Source organism: Alosa alosa, chromosome 5 (genome assembly GCF_017589495.1).
Source record: "Alosa alosa isolate M-15738 ecotype Scorff River chromosome 5, AALO_Geno_1.1, whole genome shotgun sequence".
NCBI classification, from domain to species: Eukaryota; Metazoa; Chordata; class Actinopteri; order Clupeiformes; family Clupeidae; genus Alosa; species Alosa alosa.
This window is the reverse complement of record NC_063193.1, coordinates 13,546,020-13,564,560: the sequence shown is the minus strand read 5'-3', so window position 1 is coordinate 13,564,560 and position 18,541 is coordinate 13,546,020. Positions and strand designations below refer to the sequence as shown.

General features: G+C 40.0%; 3 protein-coding genes across 4 annotated transcripts; all 3 read left to right on the top strand.

The window, feature by feature from the left end:
* Positions 1 to 353: 353 nt before the first annotated feature.
* Positions 354 to 9,391, top strand: lman2lb (lectin, mannose-binding 2-like b). Its single transcript, XM_048243636.1, has 8 exons — positions 354 to 627; positions 1,288 to 1,406; positions 2,301 to 2,418; positions 2,675 to 2,757; positions 5,406 to 5,567; positions 5,888 to 6,002; positions 7,170 to 7,292; positions 7,465 to 9,391. Exons 1-8 carry the CDS (start codon positions 369 to 371, stop codon positions 7,608 to 7,610), a joined length of 1,125 nt encoding a protein of 374 aa, XP_048099593.1. The 5' UTR covers positions 354 to 368; the 3' UTR covers positions 7,611 to 9,391.
* A 329-nt stretch (positions 9,392 to 9,720) lies between these two features.
* Positions 9,721 to 14,186, top strand: LOC125294696 (leukocyte surface antigen CD53-like). Of its 2 annotated transcripts, XM_048243637.1 has the most exons (8): positions 9,721 to 9,829; positions 10,657 to 10,746; positions 11,091 to 11,279; positions 12,039 to 12,113; positions 12,245 to 12,355; positions 12,513 to 12,620; positions 13,126 to 13,209; positions 13,302 to 14,186. In XM_048243637.1, exons 2-8 carry the CDS (start codon positions 10,684 to 10,686, stop codon positions 13,368 to 13,370), a joined length of 699 nt encoding a protein of 232 aa, XP_048099594.1. In that variant the 5' UTR covers positions 9,721 to 9,829; positions 10,657 to 10,683; the 3' UTR covers positions 13,371 to 14,186. The 2 variants fall into 2 exon arrangements, with proteins under 2 accessions (XP_048099594.1, XP_048099595.1); XM_048243638.1 differs by lacking the exon at positions 9,721 to 9,829 and having other exon boundaries at positions 10,517 to 10,746.
* A 753-nt stretch (positions 14,187 to 14,939) lies between these two features.
* On the top strand, positions 14,940 to 18,111 carry LOC125294697 (leukocyte surface antigen CD53-like). Its single transcript, XM_048243640.1, has 7 exons — positions 14,940 to 15,008; positions 15,309 to 15,497; positions 15,770 to 15,850; positions 16,073 to 16,195; positions 16,491 to 16,598; positions 16,858 to 16,941; positions 17,249 to 18,111. Exons 1-7 carry the CDS (start codon positions 14,952 to 14,954, stop codon positions 17,318 to 17,320), a joined length of 714 nt encoding a protein of 237 aa, XP_048099597.1. The 5' UTR covers positions 14,940 to 14,951; the 3' UTR covers positions 17,321 to 18,111.
* Positions 18,112 to 18,541: the final 430 nt, after the last annotated feature.

Genomic DNA, 18,541 nt, shown 5'->3' with positions numbered 1-18,541 from the left:
GTGCTGCAGCTAGTCGGAGGTAGGCTTGATACTATGAGTTTAACATTTTGTGGCTCACTGTCCACCCTCCACGTTGGACACTATTTTCACACACACACACACACGACATCATGGAGCTGGTGGATGTTAGAGACCTTGCTCTCCTTCCATTTGAGGATGCCCCGATGCTCAATCATTCAGTATAGGCTACCTTCTGTCCTCCACAAATTCTAATGAATTCTAAAGAACTACAGGCTATTAGTTATACTGGCAGACGTAGGCTGTATGGCTTAGGGCCTGATACATTCACCTCTTTTGGTTTAAGGGCGCATTGGCATCTATAGCACGGCATCCAACGTTTGTTTCATTTACATAAACCTGCGCGGATAATGCTCATTCGCTCGTTTGCTCATGTCTTCGAGAACACTCCCAAGATTTGTGGGAGGAGCAACATGGCCGCCTCAATGAACAAGTTTCAGCTGAGTAGTTTTCCCGTGCCAAGTATAGTTTTTAGTATGAGGAATGACGCTATGAAGCTCTTTCTACTTACGTTTTTACTCTTTCTGACGAGTCGGTGTCAGGGTGACGATGGCTATGAGTCGGATGACTTTCTCAAGAGGGAATATTCACTTACAAAACCCTATCAAGGTAAGTTAGCTATTAGCTAAGTGACTAGCTAACTTTAGCAAATCACAGACGTAACGTAACTCCTCTAAAAGCTATTGTTAAACCAGAGGCCGAAGACATATCTGTGTGAACTACAATGACAGTTGCGTGTCACAACATAGATCCATTTGTTGATAACGGACATATTGCAGTTCATAAAATAGTCGTTTCACATACGGTAAAATAGTTAAAAGCCGCACTCCATGAAATGTATTCAGCTAGCTAAGCTAGCTATCTAACTGGGCAAATCTATACTAGCTATGTTAGCCAAATTGCTAGCTAACAGGTCTGACTCTGAACTGACAGGTTGCGCTGTCATTTACTATGGTTTTAACTGCCTAACTAATTTGTTCTAATAGACAACTGCCGAAAGAAAAGGCAGCAGAGCAAGCTGCCATTATCAGAAATGCAGCAAGTCATAAAGTAAATAATCTCGGCAATATAATACATTGTCATATTCTCGTTATGGCGAAATGCTGTTTCTCGGAACATTTTAAGTTTCCTATGTGGTAACCGGTTTTTTACAATAACAGCAGTCTGGCCAAGCCTTCACATAAGGCAATTGAAGTAATTTCTGTCTGTGATAACCACTCATACATTAATTCTTAGTTTTAACCTTGAACATGTCTTTATTCTTTACAGGTGTGGGGTCCTCCAGTTCGTCCCACTGGGACTTGATGGGTACGGCAATGGTTACACCTGATCATGTGAGGCTCACCCCGGACCTTCAAAGCAGAATTGGAGCAGTTTGGGGCAGACTAGTGAGTAGTAGCCTAATATGACAGTCTTTGTACAATCAAGATGTACAGTATAGAACCTTATAATATCACGTTTCATATCACACTAGCATCTCACAAAAGAATGTAAGTCCAACCAGAACATCAGCTATATATATATATATATATATATATATATATATATATATATGTATATATATATATATATAAATATGTATAAGTATATATACTTTTTTGATCCCGTGAGGGAAATTTTGGTCTCTGCATTTAACCCAATCGGTGAATTAGTGAAACACAAACAGCACACAGTGAGGTAAAGCACACACTAATCCCGGCGCAGTGAGCTGCCTGCTACAACGGCGGCGCTCGGGGAGCAGTGAGGGGTTAGGTGCCTTGCTCAAGGGCACTTCAGCCGCGGCCCACTGGTCGGGGCTCGAACTGGCAACCCTCCAGTTACAAGTCCAGAGTGTAAGACTGTGGCCTGTCATAGCTCGCAGTCATCAGTGTCACAAAATGTTGCAATTTTTGTATTGCAACATCACCTCAAATAGCCTGCCTTTTGAGTCATCTCCGAACTTGTTTAGCCAGTTTGGAGGAAGGTCTTAAATACATTTTACAAAACAGATTTAAGCTTACTTACTTGATTTTGTGACAAAAGTTTGAATGATGTGGAAAACCTAGGTTATTTTACACTTGCTAGTGTGCTTACCACCACCTCATGTTCAGTCTTTGATTTACTTCAAAGTGCTCCAAGCTTTCTTGCCCACTCTTATAGCACAATATTGCTAAGGTGATGGATTCAATGTATTTATTTGTAAGCATTGGCAAACAGATTTTCCTCTTGTGTCCTGGTACAAATGAAACTAATGTAATGAACTTATTTAATGGAATATTATTCCTGTGTGTCTGATTCCACAGCCCTTTTTCTTACGTGACTGGGAGCTACATGTGCATTTTAAAATTTCTGGCCAAGGTAAGAAGAACCTGAATGGTGATGGAATGGCTCTGTGGTTAACCAAAGAGAGAATGCAGCATGGTAAGGATCCTACACCCTAGCCACTACTTACTCTTTTCAAGTTATTCTTCTTTTCAATGATAGAGAAATGTTGTGTTAATCAATCTGAAAATAAAGACACAGTTGGTTTTCTAAAATAGAAAGATTGTTTAAAACAGATTGACAAACTACAGATAACATTGCTGATTACAAATTACATTTGTATAATTTTGCCTTTATATTTACTCAAGGGACATTTATCAGATTACGAATACTTACAGAGTGCTTGTTATTGTAGGTCCAGTGTTTGGGAATATGAACCACTTCACTGGGCTTGGTGTGTTTATAGACACGTATCCCAACGAGGACAAGAGTCATGAGGTATGTCCAGCTTGTGTCTGTTGGCCCTGTGGTGGTGATGGCGCTCGCTCGCCAATAGGAACAGAAAGTGATTTGAACAGTGATAAGAAATTGAGACATTGTCATTTGAGACTCCATGTGAGAAAAGACCACTGGAGTGTGCTGTTTAGCCAAGTATAGAGCCCCAAGTGAATGAATTCAGGAAAGAAGGGCCAAACAGCAAATGTTTTTATAAATACTTTGAGATTAAGTTATTATATAGATATTAAAGCAAGGTGTTTTTTTTTTTGTTTTTTTTTTTTTTTTTTGTGTGTGTTTTTCTTTTTTTCTGTTGATATGATATGACACCTGGGGCAGCACTTTGAGCAATATTGCTGGGCAACCACATAACCAGGTTCCAGTTTCCCGATAACGACGGAGACACGCTCTTAAGAGGGTTTTCTACGATTCATCTTACGATCATTCGTTTGGTTTTTCCAACTGTTTCCCGAACATGCTCATAGCGTGAAAGCGCGTGCACTGCTCTTAAGATGCTCTTAAGGGGAGCTGTCCACGTTAATAGTTCTGAAATATCCTCTGATTTGATGGTGATATCAGGTGACTGCACGTCACAGCTATAGGCCTACCGTTTAAACTTCGGATCTAGGCCTACACATTAATTCACATCAATATGAAAATAGAAACACTTTGACATCTGCATGTAAGCATCCCAAGTAGGTTATATACCATACACAGACATAAATAATTGTAATTATTTAAGATTAGATTGTTGCACCATGCAATAATTTTTCGCTGTGTCACTTAAGAACATGTTTGAAGATAAGAAAGAAGTCGAGTAAGAAAGTGAGGAAATGTGCAGGCTTAGATTTTGATGCAGTACTAGGCCTACAGACTAAACCACATGTTCCTTTCTCTGCTTTTACCTCATAGGCCTAATAAAATATATCCCTCACTTAGCAAAGATAATGGCAAACTATTCTGGCAACGTCTCGTTTCATAACTGGATTGCATTTTTGTCCGCTTTTCATCACATTATTATGACCATTAAATGTAGGCTATACTATTTTGCACGCTAAAATCTGATTCATCAGGTAAACACAATAAAGAATGGGAACATAAATTGGATTATGTATTCTAAGTTGTAATTCCTCTGAATGTCCTGTTGGTGACCTCAGTGAGAAGAACTGTTAAGACGCTCTTAGCCGGTAACGAGAACTCTGGAGCACTCGTAGTTCTACGAGTGTTTTCACGACGTTCTTAAGCTACGATTGTTTCGGGAAACAGTCGGCAAATCTTAAGACGTTCGTAGGCTTAAGATGCTTTCGGGAAACTGGGCCCAGTTCCATGTGCTCTGATTAGATGATAAGGACAATTTGCCTACTGATTATTTAAATGAGAATTCCGGTGTGATATTGACCTAAAGTATGTTGAAACATGACACCGACGTATGTCTCATAGCTCATCTCGGCTTGTCCCCTGCACTCTGAAATCTGCATTTTCAAAGGGGGTGCCTCGGGCATCGGCCAGCCATGCAAATAAATCACTGTTTGGGTGTTTCACACATCTGGTTGCTTCCAGTTGCAGCAACTGGAATCCAAATGGTGTAAAACAGTGATTTATTTGCATGGCTAGGCCGATGCCCGTGGCACCCCCTTTGAAAACCTGTTGGTAGCATCGGAGTGCAGGGGACAAGCCGAGATGAGCTATGAGACATATGTTCACACTCTGTATCATGTTTCAACACACTTTAGGTCAATATCACACCGGAATTCTCTTTTTAAGTTAATCAGAAAATTAATTGTTGTCCAATATCAAGAAGAACATGCCCGGTCAAAAATACAGAGGATAATTGCTTGCAACATTGCTCAAAAAGTTGCCTTGTGTAAAACATTTTTGCACAAGGGGGTCAGATAGGTATTGTGTGATATGTCAATATTTTTATCAGATAGATAAGAGTGGAGGGCTATTTTAGCTCCATTAAACCTGCCGAAAAATACCTGGAAGATCTGAGAAGAACAGTTGCTATTCTGGAACAAAAAATTCCAAATCCTTCATAGAATCCCTCTGAGCCGCACTTGTTCATTTTTTCTTGTGCTGTTCTTTCCTACGCCTTCTCTGGAGACAGGCACAGATAGCCTCACCTGGGACACAGGAAGGTCATCTCAGAGTCAGTCTGCTCCCACCCTCCCACAGTTATCCTCCCATCCTAGTTGCACTAGTTGCACTAGGTCGTCTGTGTGTTCGGCACTTAGGTAGTTAATTAGCACATGTACAGTATGTGAGGTGTTTGATTACTTGTATCATTCAAACAGTTAAATTGTAGTCTTTATACATGCCTTGTTTTTTACATAAATTGTTGTCATTGAACTTCATTAAGCTTTTAGTATTAGCAAACTCAAACTATGTGCTTGTAACAGCATTTAGCACTTTAGTATATTGAAATGCATTGGTTAGTTACTGATGTAATTTGCCTGCTTCTCTGCCTTTCCATCTCTCTCTTTCTCTCTCTTTTTCATTCTTTCTTTCTTTCTCTCTTTTTTCTTTCTTTCTTTCTCTTTCTCTTTCTTTCTCTCTTTCTTTCTTTCTTTCTTTCTTTCTTTCTTTCTTTCTCTTTCTTTCTCTCTCTTTCTTAACACTCTCGCTCTCTCTCTCTCCTCTACTCCTCCCAGAGAGTGTATCCATACATTTCAGTGATGGTGGGAAATGGTACTCTGTCATATGATCACGACCGCGATGGCAGGCCCACAGAACTGGGTGGATGTACAGCCCTTGTGCGCAACGTCAACCACGACACAATCATCCTCCTCCGATACATGAGGAACAGACTGACTGTAAGACATCAGGACGACTAATCAATATTCACTCATGCCATTTACGCACATTCCATTAACAGATGTGTCAGAAGTGTTTCCAAAGACTCCTAATCAGGCAAAAAATATATTCTTGGTATATGTGGCCCCTTGCTTTGATACTTGAGTCATACAGTCCTACCTATATAGTTACATAGTTTGGTAGGATAATCAATTTCACAGCAATGCCCCTTGCTGAAACATTTTCAGAATTTAATCAACAATGTGGTGCTAGAGTTAGTATACTTCTCTGACTGTGTGTTCGCTAGTTGTACCCAACAACACTGTTGTATCTGTTGCAGTTGATGATGGATATTGATGGGAAACGAGAGTGGCGGGAGTGTCTGGACGTTCCAGGGGTGCATATGCCGGTGGGGTACTACTTCGGGGCCTCTTCAGCAACAGGAGATTTATCAGGTACTCTCGCCTGTGGAAACACAACCCTTAATGAGCTCAACAGATGTACTGATTCACTACTTCCAAAAGACCCACTCCAGACCTTGATTGAGGAAATTTTAGGAGTTTTTAGGGGTCAAAGTATATCATATGTTGTTGGTTTTTTTTTCATGAAAGTGATGCTGATATGCCCTGAAAACGGCTTGTATGTATCTACACCCTCTGCCCGTCTCCATCCCTGCCAACAACTCCACCCCCTGCCTGTAGCTGGAGCTCCCCATAGCTTCATGATTTGAAGAAGTCCACCCTGCACAGTGTACTGTGGCTTGAATTCAGTCCATGGGGGCCGCAGACAGTTTGTTCAATGACCCACATGCACTGAATTCAAGCCACACTGAAGACAGTAAAGCATGGTGGTGCACAATTTATGTTATGGAGATGTTTCTCATACTGTGGTGTTGGACCCATTTATCGCACACCAGAGATCATGGATCAGTTTCAATACATCAAAATATTTGAAAAGGTCATGTTGTCTTATGCTGAAGAGGAAATGCCTTTGAAATGGGCAAAGACAATGACCCAAAACACACCGGTAAGCGAGCAAAGTCTTGGTTCCAGACTAACAAGATTGACATTATGGAGTGGCCAGCCTGATCCCCAGACCTCAATCCTATAGAAAACTTGTGGAGTGACATCAAAAATGCTGTTTCTGAGGCAAAACCCAGAAATGCAGAGAAATTTTGTGGAATGTAGTTCCATGACTCCATGCAACACAGATGTGAAGCAATTCTCAGAAATAATGGTAATGCAACTAGATATTAGTGCAGTGATTCTAAGTAAAGCAAAATCTTGAGACATAGTAGGCGTTATCCCTTAAAATAAAGGATTTTTAACTTTTTTCATCAACATCAGTGTGCCTCGGATTATTATTTATCTCGGATCTCATTTCTAGGCGACTGTTAGTAGTGCACATCCGTTGGGTTAACCACTCATCCACAGTTGACTTTTTCAGCTTTTCCTCGGCTTAACCACAGTCCTCTCCGAAAGGCTGGTGAATGACAGTCATTGGTGAACCATCTACAGACTGACACTGCCAGAAATAGTCCCCATGACTTGTCACCCACAAACTATGTTTTATTTATTTATTTTTGTTTGTTACCATACCAATCCAGTCTCCATTCTCTGCAGATAACCATGACCTAATCTCCATGAAGCTCTACCAGTTGACCGTGGAGCGAAGCGCCCAGGAAGAGGAGGAGGCCCAGCAGGAAGTGACCATCCCCAGTGTCGACCACATGGACCTTCCCAAGGGTAAGACAGAGAAGTCTGCCCAAAGGCGAGATCAGATCATCCCTTCTCAGTTAGCTCTCTATTTTAACATTATTATGGTACATGTCAGAATACAGAGGACTCATAAGGGATCAATGGGCTTGTAAAGAGCAGCACACAGTATTAATGTTTGGTTGTGTCTCCCTGTCTGTAGTGGATGTTGAGGAGGAGGAGGGCATGGGCCCCATCGGACGCTTCTTTGCCTTCCTGATCTCCGTGCTGGGCCTGTGTGTGCTGGCTGTAGTGGGCGTTGTGCTGCACGGCCGCTGGAAGGACAGGAGCCGCAAACGCTTCTACTGATGCGCTGACGCAGGCATAAATCTAGAGGGTGTGTGTGTGTGTGTGTGTGTGTGTGTGTGTGTGTGTGTGTGTGTGTGGTGTGGGAGGGAGAGAAAGGGGTGGGAGAAAGGGAGAAAGAAGGTGTGAGTGAGAGAGAGAGACAGCGAGAGAGAGAGACTGTGTGTGTGAGAGAGTTGGAGGATGACAATAAGCATCAGTGGTGTGTTTGCTGTGAGCTAGTTGGTGAGACCAATGCCACCCCCATCCACCGCCCATCCTATCTAAAACTATGCTCCACCCTGAAGCCTTCACAGTACCTCATTCTCACAGCCAGCTGAACGTGCCACCGGGCGAGCGCCTCACCATTTGGTCATGAAGGACTTCGCTGATCAAACAAACGCACCGTTCGGAGCCTGCCCCAAGTCCGCTTGTGAAGAGTATTGAACTGTGACTAAATGCAGATAGATCTTTGAGCGGCCTGGTGAATGCTGTATTAATGCACTGGACTTGGACTGTGTGTGGTTCCTTGGGAGGCACAGAATTGATTTCTGCACTGACATTCAGTAGAAGATCAGAAGAGTGAAAAGAAGAAGATGCTCACCAAAAAAAATTTTTTTTTTTTTTAATCGCCTTTTTCTACTAAAAAGCTCAACCCAGTCCTGGCCTGTGTATGGCTGCATGTTGCTCTACACCTCCAGAGTTTTCCGTCTGTGTGTGTCTGTGCGTGTCTGTGTGTGTCTGTGTGTGTGTGTGTGTGTGTGTGTTAAATGAAAGTGGTTGTGATGAAGACATGTTGCCAACATCATCATCATGGTCATCAGTATGCTCACTGTACGAGATCAACTGTAATGTGAAGAGATAATGTGTGCGCCCGTGGTGAGGGCTGAAGTCTTATTTATCAATTAATCAAATGTAGTACAATTGTGTTCTAGTGTCCCAACAATTGTGTGCATGTGTGTGTATGAATTAGACGTCTAGGCAGTTCAGGTACTGAACAAGTGGCCTATACACTAGACTGTCTGTGAATGCTGATCTTTGTCTTTGTACTTGATTTTGAAGTCCTTGTCCTAGTCCTACATAATTGTCCAAGCCTAGTTTCTTGACAAAACATGCTGGCTGTTTACATTCAAATCAAGCAAAGAATGAATTCATCATAAAAAGTGTGAGAACATTATATTCAGTCAGATCTACAATTCAATGTAATCTTGGCCAAAACAAAATCTGTGACTTGCGCTGTTTTGTTATTTTGTATTCAAACTGGGTAATTGCTGTAGCTCAAAATGACTGGTAATCAGATTACATCTGAACATCTCATTGTATTTTCTTTTGCATTTTTTTTAATGATTTGTATGATACTGAACCACTATGGCCCTTAGTGTCACATGCCTTACATTGTTACTCTACATCCCGTCACCTCAAGAGAGAGCAGTGTGGAGACATTTAGGATTCTTGACATCACCAGGTCTTTTACCTCCTCAAGCAATGTCTTTTGCTGCTGAAATAATGTTTGTGGTCAAAAAAAAATGACCAGTCGAATCCAATATTTTTATCTTCATTTGTTGACAGCGTCAGGATTTTTAAACAACTGAGATTTGTACAAGTGTTGTCATTGAAGAAGCATAAATGTGTCTTGGTCACTTCAGTTTGTTGGAGCCATAGCATCAAAAAAACATGTCTGAGAATCTTTGAATAAATGTTGTTCTGTCAAATGTTCTTTGTCTATGAGGAGAGGTTGGGATCCACTCGTTCTCCTTTGTCAAATCTTCTAAATAAAATTTTAAAGATGATTTTCCACAATTCAATACCTCAGACTCCTGTTGTTAACATACTCCCTTGTTCTTGTAACAGAAGACTCATGTTACTCCTGAATCAGTGTAATCAACAATTCCTTGAACTTAATGACTCCCTGGTATTGGTGTCAAGAGATGTTCTTTACAACCATCTGTATGTAAATGTTGGAAGAAACAATTACGTGTTTGAAAGGCAGCCCTCAGAACATACATCACACCTTTGATACCCACCTGAATTATTATGTATGCTATGCTATTCTTTCAGTGAAAGTTTGTGATTGTTCTGCTGGTGGAAAAGAAGGCGGAGTGTGTGTGTGTGTGTGTGTGTGTGCTTTGTGTTCAGACTGAGTCTGTCTGCAGTCAATGAAGAAGCAGAAGAGAGAGCACTCTGAGGAGGAATACATGAGGACATAAGGCAGCACAGTCTAAACAAGCAGAAGCCTACACAAAGTAAGTAAATTGCATGTTTGCTGTTCATACCAGTTTAAATTTGTAAAATTGTGTCTAGTGTTTTAGTCTAAATTTGTTGAATGTGTTATTTGAATGAAATATTTTAGCTATTTAACTATAAATAGATTAAACAAAACTTGTATTGATGAAAAGATATTTTGATTTTAGTATAGTTCACATTTATTTTGGTTAAGAATTTAGTATCAAGCAGGCTATACTCATAGTTTTTTTCTTATTGTGTGTTGTAGCTGTGTAAGATATAAAATTACAGTGAAACAAATAATTCAAGCAGAAATAAATTATTCCATTTATTTTGAAACACTTATCTCTGAATCCCATTTAACTGCACATTTCACCACCATAGGCTCTGTGTTTCCATATCAAACTCCTCTGTATGCTAAACACTAGCCATTCCATCACAACAGAGGACACTGCGTCAACAGACCTTTCAGATAAAACAAGTCGGATCAGTTGATGGCATTTTAAGTGGAACAACTACCTGACAGACTTAATAATATTTTATCACCTAATATTTATATGTATTCATTTAATAGACACTGTTGTCCAAAGTGACTTACATATGTGAACTATATTACAAGTGATTACATTGTCCCTGGAGCAACTTGGGGTTAAGTGAGTTGCTCAAGGGGACAACAGTGGAAGCCAGGAATGGAACCCTCAACTTTCAGGCTATTGCATGCTAGCCCAGCTCCTTAACCACTACAAAGCCAATATATGATGAATAAATGAGCAGGAGATTTAACTTTGTGATTGAATTGTGATTTTTGTCCAGTTTACAAGAAAAAAAAAAAAAATAATAATTTCAGGAATAAACAAGTACTCTTTGTGGAAATATGAATCGCTCCTGTGTTAACTTTCTGAAGAGATGGATGGTTTTTCTGCACTTACTCTGCTGGGTAGGTCACTCCTAATCTTTCAAACGGTTGGCTAAAAAGCTGTTTATTGTGAAAATGCTCATTTTTAACTGTTTCTGACAATATTTTCTACATTTTATTCATTTGCTTGTTGTGTAGTTGGTTGTAGAGATGTTGTTGATTTGCAAGACCTAAACATAGTGAAACACAGACCTCATTGGTCCCCTGTGAATTAAGTTGACAACCAAATATCTGCTACTTTTAATTATTGTTTTGAGTTTTTTGTTTTGTTTTTTGCTGTGTTTTAATATATTTTGTGCACTTTGATCATATCTGTTTACAAGACTTACAGTATATATATATATATATATGTTTGTATGTGATAGACCAGTGGGGCTTTTGTCCAGGCCTTTGGCATATTCGGGATGTTTAAATCCCAGTATGGCTCAATCATCAACACCTTTAAACCGCACTACGCCTCCAACTGCCTGATAGTGACCGGGGCCGTCGTCTGCTGCGTGTGCTACCTGGGCATCCTGGGCTCCCTGAGGGAGAACCACTGCATGCTCATCTTCGTGAGTCTGACCCATCTGCTCCCACAGGCGCACACAAGCAGAGCCGCCACGTCATTACCCGTCGCGTCATTCGTGTCATTACGTTACTGACGTTGTCTAGGGTGAAAGAGGGTTCCATTTGTATTCACACACGCCTGCTAAGTGAAACCCAAACCTGGTCTGTTGCGGTCTGCTGCTTGTCTGAAGTGTTGCATATTCTGAAATCCTTCTTAGTCACTTTTTGCTCATTCTCACCAGACAAATTTACACCCACACATGTTATCGCGCTCTCTAAATGATTACATTTCATCACATTTATTTCACTTTTAGAATTCTAAACCCCACTAACTCTTCCATTGTCAGAAGCCATTGGTCATGTGTGCTAATAGAGCATGAAAAACAGTGTAGCAGTTAAACAGTAGTAAAAACATTAGGCTGTGGACATTAGTAAAACAATAGTAAAAAAGTAGTAAAGCAGTAGTGGGCAGTCAGTACTCAAACATGGAGAGGGTGGAGAGGCAGACAGACTAAGCAGAGAAGTCTATCTCTCCTCTTCCCTTTAGTGAAGCATTGAACAGTCAATGGCCCTGGGGACAAATGACTTCCTCAGCCTTTCAGTTGTGCATGGCAGTGAGCGAAGTCTCCAGCTGATCAAGCTCTTTTGCTTTTTATTAGTGCTGTAGAGTGGATGATATTCATTTTTAAAAGCATATGTAGTGTATGTAAGACATGGATTTTGATTGTGTTTATGTGTTCATGTCACGTTTGGTTCCATGACAGTTTTATATTCTCCTGTTCCTCTTGATGCTGGTGGAGTTGGCTATGGCCTGTATCTTCCTGGTAGTTGAGAGAGAGGTGAGACTGCTATATTTCATTATACCACACATTTTTGACAAAATTATCCCATGTTTAGAGGAAGCCAGTCTTTGTGTGTTCCTGTGCTTTTTGACACTAGCATGGGGTCAATGTTTTCTGCGCTTTCCCAGATCGACAGGTACTTTGAGGATGATTTCTTACGTGCTCTGGACACCTACAAGCAGTCACCTGACACAGGAAATCAGACCCTGAAAAATGAGTTTCACGCCATTCAGGCTATGGTAAGTGTATATTGCCAGTCACTAGTATCCACTACCCAACCAGTCAAAGGCTCTGTTAAGATGTCTGAGTCATTCATGATCATTCCCTATGAGTTTGTGATTCCCTACATAAGTTAAAAAATGATATAAGTTTCAAAAATGTTTACTTTTTGTCTAGTTTGAATGTTGTGGGGTGCATGGGCCATCAGACTGGGATGGCCATCCTCAGATATCATGCTGCATTGAAGACCCCTGTAACATATTTCCCATTGTCCCATGGAAAGAGGTAGGTTGCCTAGTAGTACAGATCGCATCACATGCAGTAGCAAGGAAAGTTATGGGTTCAGTTCCTGGATGCCACTGTTAACTCAAGAGTTGCCTTGGGGAGACAGGCCCTTGTAGTAATTGACATACACAGCTCTGGAAAAAAGAGACCACTGCATCTTTTTCTGATGTCATCCTATGGTTGCTGAGTGACATTCAAATGAGTTGACAGTCATATTCTATTGTGCAGTGGTTCAATATGAATGTCAACTCATTTGAGTGTCACTCAGCAACTGTAGGATGACATCAGAAACATGTGCAGTGGTCTCTTAATTTTTTGCAGAGCTGTGTAAGTCACTCTGGATAAGACCATGAGCCAAATAAATAAGTATAAGGTCAAGTGTCTTGCTTAATTACCCAGGATTCCCTCTACTCTTCTGTTGCACTTGTGTAGCAAGTGACGCAATGTGAATTGAATGTTTGACTTGCGTCTTTTACCCGCCCCCTTCCCCCACCCTATATTCTAGGGCTGTTTTGGGAAGTTGAGGACCTGGTTTAAAATTAACTTTCTGAGCATCGGTGCAGGAGTTGTATCTCAGGCCATTCTACAGGTGTGTGCCAATACAGTTGATGAAATAAAGAGCAGAGTAGCAGTTAAGGAAAAAAGTGCTCTGTAACATGTGACGTTTTTCCCTCATTACAGGCACTTTGCTTGTGCTGCTCTTGCCCAATCATGTGCAACTTCCGGATGACTGGACGGGGATATATGTGATGGAATCCCTCAAGATGCCCTGTGTTTTCTCCACCTAAGTTGGGTTAAATGGATGCTTATACTATTTTTCTGAACACATCATTTCAGATTGATGTGAAAGTGTTAGTACAAGAAAAGTAATTTTTGTTTAATTACCAACTCAACAGATGGTCGTTTTTGTTAAATTCATGTTAAAACAGAACAGTTCAGATTAACTGTTTGGTATTAAGTATTTGGATGAAATTCTCTATAGGAAACATTCATATTTATAGTAGATTTTAAGTAAAATGCACTTTAACTATGAACTTAAATCAAACTGCTGCTTTGTGCCTATATGTCTGATGTGCCTGATGTCTTATTCTGATTAATAAGTACAAACCATTTTGCTATATTGATGTATTTGTCAAATGTTAATCAATTTCGTCCCTCTTGGGGTTTGTAGGTGGAAAAAATAAAACAAAAACAAACAAAAAAACAAACAACTGTGTTCAGACTCTTTCTCTTCCCTTTTTTGTAGCTATACAATCCCAGTCCTTTTATGGAAGAGGAACTTACACTATTTCACAGTTGAAAAACATTGGCCAAAACATTTTTCTGGCTCCATCACCAAGCACCAGGTCTATTCTTATCAGCTACCTTTCTAAGACTTTGGCTTCTTTTTCTACTCAACCGACATCCGGTACACTTGTTGAGGAAGTCATGTCAACTGATGATGCATGGTGACGCTCTGAAAATTGACTAAACTGAGTGTGACCAGCAAAGTGAAGGGAGACATTTTCTGTGCACCTAACAATAGTTCTGCTTGTCTGGTTGTGTGGTTTACAAAGAACTTTAGCTGAGGAGGTAAGAATGTGTGAAACTTTACAAGTTAACTTTATTTTTGTGTATAGTTGAGTTCCTCTTTTTCATTTTATAATCCTACCTTTGTATTTGTTGTTTATAACAATTGTGCGTTAATATGGCGTTAAGTTTCGTAAAACTAACTGGCAGTATATTGTTTCACATGTGATTACTAATAAAGTGATTGTAAAGTAGATTTTTATTTTGGCCTGTTTTGAAATGTAGTTTAACTAAAAAAAATATATATCTCACAGGTCAGATATGTTTGTTATCATCAAAAAGTGCCATATCTTGACTGATCAAACATAAAAAGCACATATATTTCTGTACAGTAAACACTATTAATGAGGACAGAAAAACTCAATATTTTATTTCAGCATGTTCTGACACTGTTGTCATAAATACTAACCAAATGATTTGCCTTTTTATTACATACTTAAGAGTTCATCTGGATGTATACGGAAATCTTTAAATATATGCACCTATTTTCATGAACTGAAGGTGTTATTCACAGGAAACATCAGGGCGAGGGCTCTAGACAGAATAGTTATACAAGCTTGACCATTTTTCAAGAGAAAGGGGAAACTGAATGTCTGAGTCATTAAAATCGTACATTTATTTTTGAACAATGCAGTGCATGCAGTGTGTGTGTGTGTGTATCTACTAACAAATCATTCTCGTGTCATGGCAGGATGTGCTGAACTATTAGCCAACATTTGATGTGCCTTTTCCCCCTTACTTTACAGAACTGAACAAGTCAAGATGTCTTGCCTCAAGTGTTTGAAATACACGATGTGTGTGGCCAACTTCTTATTCTTTGTATGTATCCTCAAACTTATTCTCATTACAACCATACTGATTATATATACAATTTCTTGTGCAACAGTCAATTAAATTCTACAAAGGCAATTCAATTCTAAAAAATTGCATGGTATGATGGCTCCACCCTACTCTACCTCTAACAGAAATGTGACAAGGGAAATGATAATAGTAGCACATCTGTTAACTGATATTATAAGTGTTCGTGCAGATAATACTCTAAAGTTACTAGAGTTGTTACATGTTGTGAGGGGCTGTCTGGTATGTAATGTATCCCTATCTACCATCCTGTTGTGTCAGGTTTGTGGGGCAGTGATACTTGGCTTTGGGATATTCATGATGACGCAGACCAAGTTTTCCTCGTTGCTCCCTTCCCTGCCGTTCATGAGCATCACCAACATCCTCATCATCGCTGGGATCGTCATCACCTGCGTGTCCTTCCTGGGATTCCTGGGCGCCTACAAGGAGAACCGGTGCCTACTGATCACGGTGAGGACCTACCCCCCAACACACACATACACACCAAAAAAACACACTCACACAACACACACACATCCTGACACCTGTGACCAGATAGATAATCGTAGAGTGCCTTGAAATGCATTGAGCCATTTCAATAACCTTTAATATTTTGATCTTATATGAAACTTTTACTGTCCAATATCTGGTTATTATTATTATTATTATTATTATTATTATTATTATACGTGTTGTTCATGATGATGGGACAGGACTAACTGCAGACTGTTTTCCTCTCCTAGTTTTTCATCTTGTTATTTGTTGTGATGCTGGTAGAGCTGGCTGGAGCCTGTATCCTCCTCGTCTATGAAAAAAAGATGTACGTATTCCTACAGCCAAAGAGGACACAATATTTATTCATATGAAAAGATGGCCAGCAATGGTCAGTTTTCATGTTCCTCTATGTAATTGTATGTACCGGTACTGACTGGACGTAAAGTACCTTGGCTACTGCACACTTCCTCTTAGGATTAGGAGAGGAAAACCCCAGTGCTTTAACCAAAAGTTAAAGTGATGAGAACTCAGCCATGCCCTTTGCTTCACAGATTGGCGAAAAAATCACAAACGACCTCAACAAAAGCCTGGAGGAAGCCAGACAATCTCATAAATCAAGCGTTAATGGAACTGTCAGAGTGGTCCGTGATGACTGGGACCTCTTCCAGAAAACAGTGAGGCTTTAAACCTTCATGTCCCTCTTCTCTGTCAGGCATGGTGTGTGTGTGTGTGTGTGTGTGTGTGTGTGTGTGTGTGTGTGTGTGTGTGTGTGTGTGTGTGTGTGTGTGTGTGTGTGTGTGTGTGTGTGTGTGTGTGTGTGTGTGTGTGTGTGTGTGTGTGTGTGTGTGTGCACATGCGTGTGTGTGTGTGTGTGTGTGTGTGTGTGCGTGCACATGTGTGTGTGCGTGTGTGCATGTGTGAGAGAGAGTATGAGAGCTGATGTGGTCATATGTGCTTTTTTGCTTACAGTTTAAATGCTGTGGAGTGAAAAGTTGGAAAGACTGGAAGGGCGAAACACCATCGTCATGCTGTGAACAGACCTCCTCCTGCAATGCCACTGGCCCCTACTGGGAAAAGGTATGATAGATTGGCTAGAATAAGCTGCATTTTCTCCTTTCTTCTTCTATTTCTTATTTAGATTCTCATGAGTTTTTTTTCAAGGTGTTTTGTCACATGATCATGATTATAGCCAAACATTGACCTGCTAGTTATAGCTAGTTATGACCAACGACCAACCTATATACCTGGATCAATTGTGATGTGTGATTTTGTGGTTAGATAATATAACTGCAGTGTTGTCAGAGATCCTAATAGTATTCCATTTGTTTCATATCAGGGTTGCCACACTATGATGGAGACCTGGTTTGAAGACAACCTGCTCAACACTGGTATTGGTGTGATTGTCATCTGCAGTATTGAGGTAGGCTATAGTCAGATGACGCGTTGGTGACATCTTTTTCCTTATAGCAGTAATATACAGTATTTAATAGCCATCTAATAGATTGACAATAACACTCTTTAAACAAGGTTATAGATAGGTAGGAAGTCATTCCTTTGCCTTTTCATTAAAACCTATTTACATTTCCTCTATGTCAAAAATATTACTATTTTTATTTGAAAATGAGACCACATAGATGAGTAACCCACTTAGTCCAAAACGGAAATCAAATGTGTTCTGTTTTGGCCTGATGTTGTTTTGCTTCTCACGTCAACATCTCTGTTTTTAGGTCCTGGGTATGTGTTTCTCAATGACTTTGTTCTGCCACATAAGTCGTTCCGGACTGGGATATAAAATATGATGAACTGGTCAAAATGGATGAGATCACCTGTCTGCAGTCTAGAGTTTGTGCACACTATGAATGAATTTGGGCTCTTAGGACAAAATGCTGTTGAAAAACAATCACTCTGAAACACCTGGAGTTTAAGTCAACACATTGTGATTGATGGATTTCCACTTTTATTATATAGTAAGCAGTATACCCACTTCTATGATCTATACAGTCAGCAGTATGCTACCTGTCTGTTTGTCAACATTGATAGTAACTGATTTAATAGCCTGTGTAATTCACTGCTTTCTACTAGTTCATCTGTAGGGCAATTTAATCAATTTAGCATCAGCAAGTCGTGTAATGGCCTGATACTAATGATTTCAGTTAGTATATATAATAATAGTTTGTTGTTCTGTGTTCCTTATTCAGAAAGTAGGCCTATTCAGAGATGTTGTTTATTAAGTTCATGTTTGAAAATTTGCCTTTACATAAACAGCACACATGTAGCCCAATTTTTGCTATAAATCTTAGTTCCATAGTTGGCTTTAAAACACTTTAATATTGAGCATATATTCTTTGCTCATTCAAGTCACAATCTCTTGTAGGCCTCTTCAAATTCATATGTGCATTATAGAAAGTAGAAATGAGAGGAGTCTGAGAATTTGGCCCTCCACCAGATATCTTTTTAAACGTCTCGTCTCCCGTGCCGTAATCATTGTATTTACTTGTACACTGGTGTTTCTGTTATAATTGGCCATGATGCCTTCATCCTCACTACTTTGTTGTATTGCAATAAACATCTTTTGCTTCCAAAACACAAAGAGCCTAAGACTCTACTGCACATATCATGGCACTTTAATACTTACTGTTTCATACCATTTCACCCATGTGGGGCGCTCACTTCTTTAGTGTTACTGCTCAGCATGGTTTCGGTTCTTAGAATGGCTGTGGTTTCAACAGGAAGTCTGAAAGTCCCTACCCATATCCATAGATACTGATAGAACACTTGATCTCGAAGTAAACTTTATCTTGTCACACTATACAATTATGAAAGTCGTGAAGATGAGCTCACACGAGATCATGTTCTCTAGCATTCTCATTTCAACTCTCTACCTGTAAAGGTCAGCACTGACTATTTATCATTGTATGTGTGCTGTTACATGTTCAGCTGTCATACTAGTTTTGAACATCCATCAGGGTTCCCACCCATTTTCACTGACAAAATTGCAAAAATCTTTTTTTATGACTTTT

Excerpts from the sequence above, each read along its gene's own strand:
- LOC125294696 (XM_048243637.1), top strand. The coding sequence starts at position 10,684 with ATGAATCGCTCCTGTGTTAACTTTCTGAAGAGATGGATGGTTTTTCTG. Across the intron at positions 12,114-12,244 it reads TCCTGGTAGTTGAGAGAGAG|ATCGACAGGTACTTTGAGGA; the intron begins GTGAGACTGCTA and ends GCGCTTTCCCAG. Across the intron at positions 13,210-13,301 it reads TATCTCAGGCCATTCTACAG|GCACTTTGCTTGTGCTGCTC; the intron begins GTGTGTGCCAAT and ends CCCTCATTACAG.
- lman2lb (XM_048243636.1), top strand. The coding sequence starts at position 369 with ATGCTCATTCGCTCGTTTGCTCATGTCTTCGAGAACACTCCCAAGATT. Across the intron at positions 2,758-5,405 it reads ACGAGGACAAGAGTCATGAG|AGAGTGTATCCATACATTTC; the intron begins GTATGTCCAGCT and ends TACTCCTCCCAG. Across the intron at positions 6,003-7,169 it reads AGCAACAGGAGATTTATCAG|ATAACCATGACCTAATCTCC; the intron begins GTACTCTCGCCT and ends CATTCTCTGCAG.
- LOC125294697 (XM_048243640.1), top strand. The coding sequence starts at position 14,952 with ATGTCTTGCCTCAAGTGTTTGAAATACACGATGTGTGTGGCCAACTTC. Across the intron at positions 15,498-15,769 it reads ACCGGTGCCTACTGATCACG|TTTTTCATCTTGTTATTTGT; the intron begins GTGAGGACCTAC and ends TTCCTCTCCTAG. Across the intron at positions 16,599-16,857 it reads CTGGCCCCTACTGGGAAAAG|GGTTGCCACACTATGATGGA; the intron begins GTATGATAGATT and ends GTTTCATATCAG.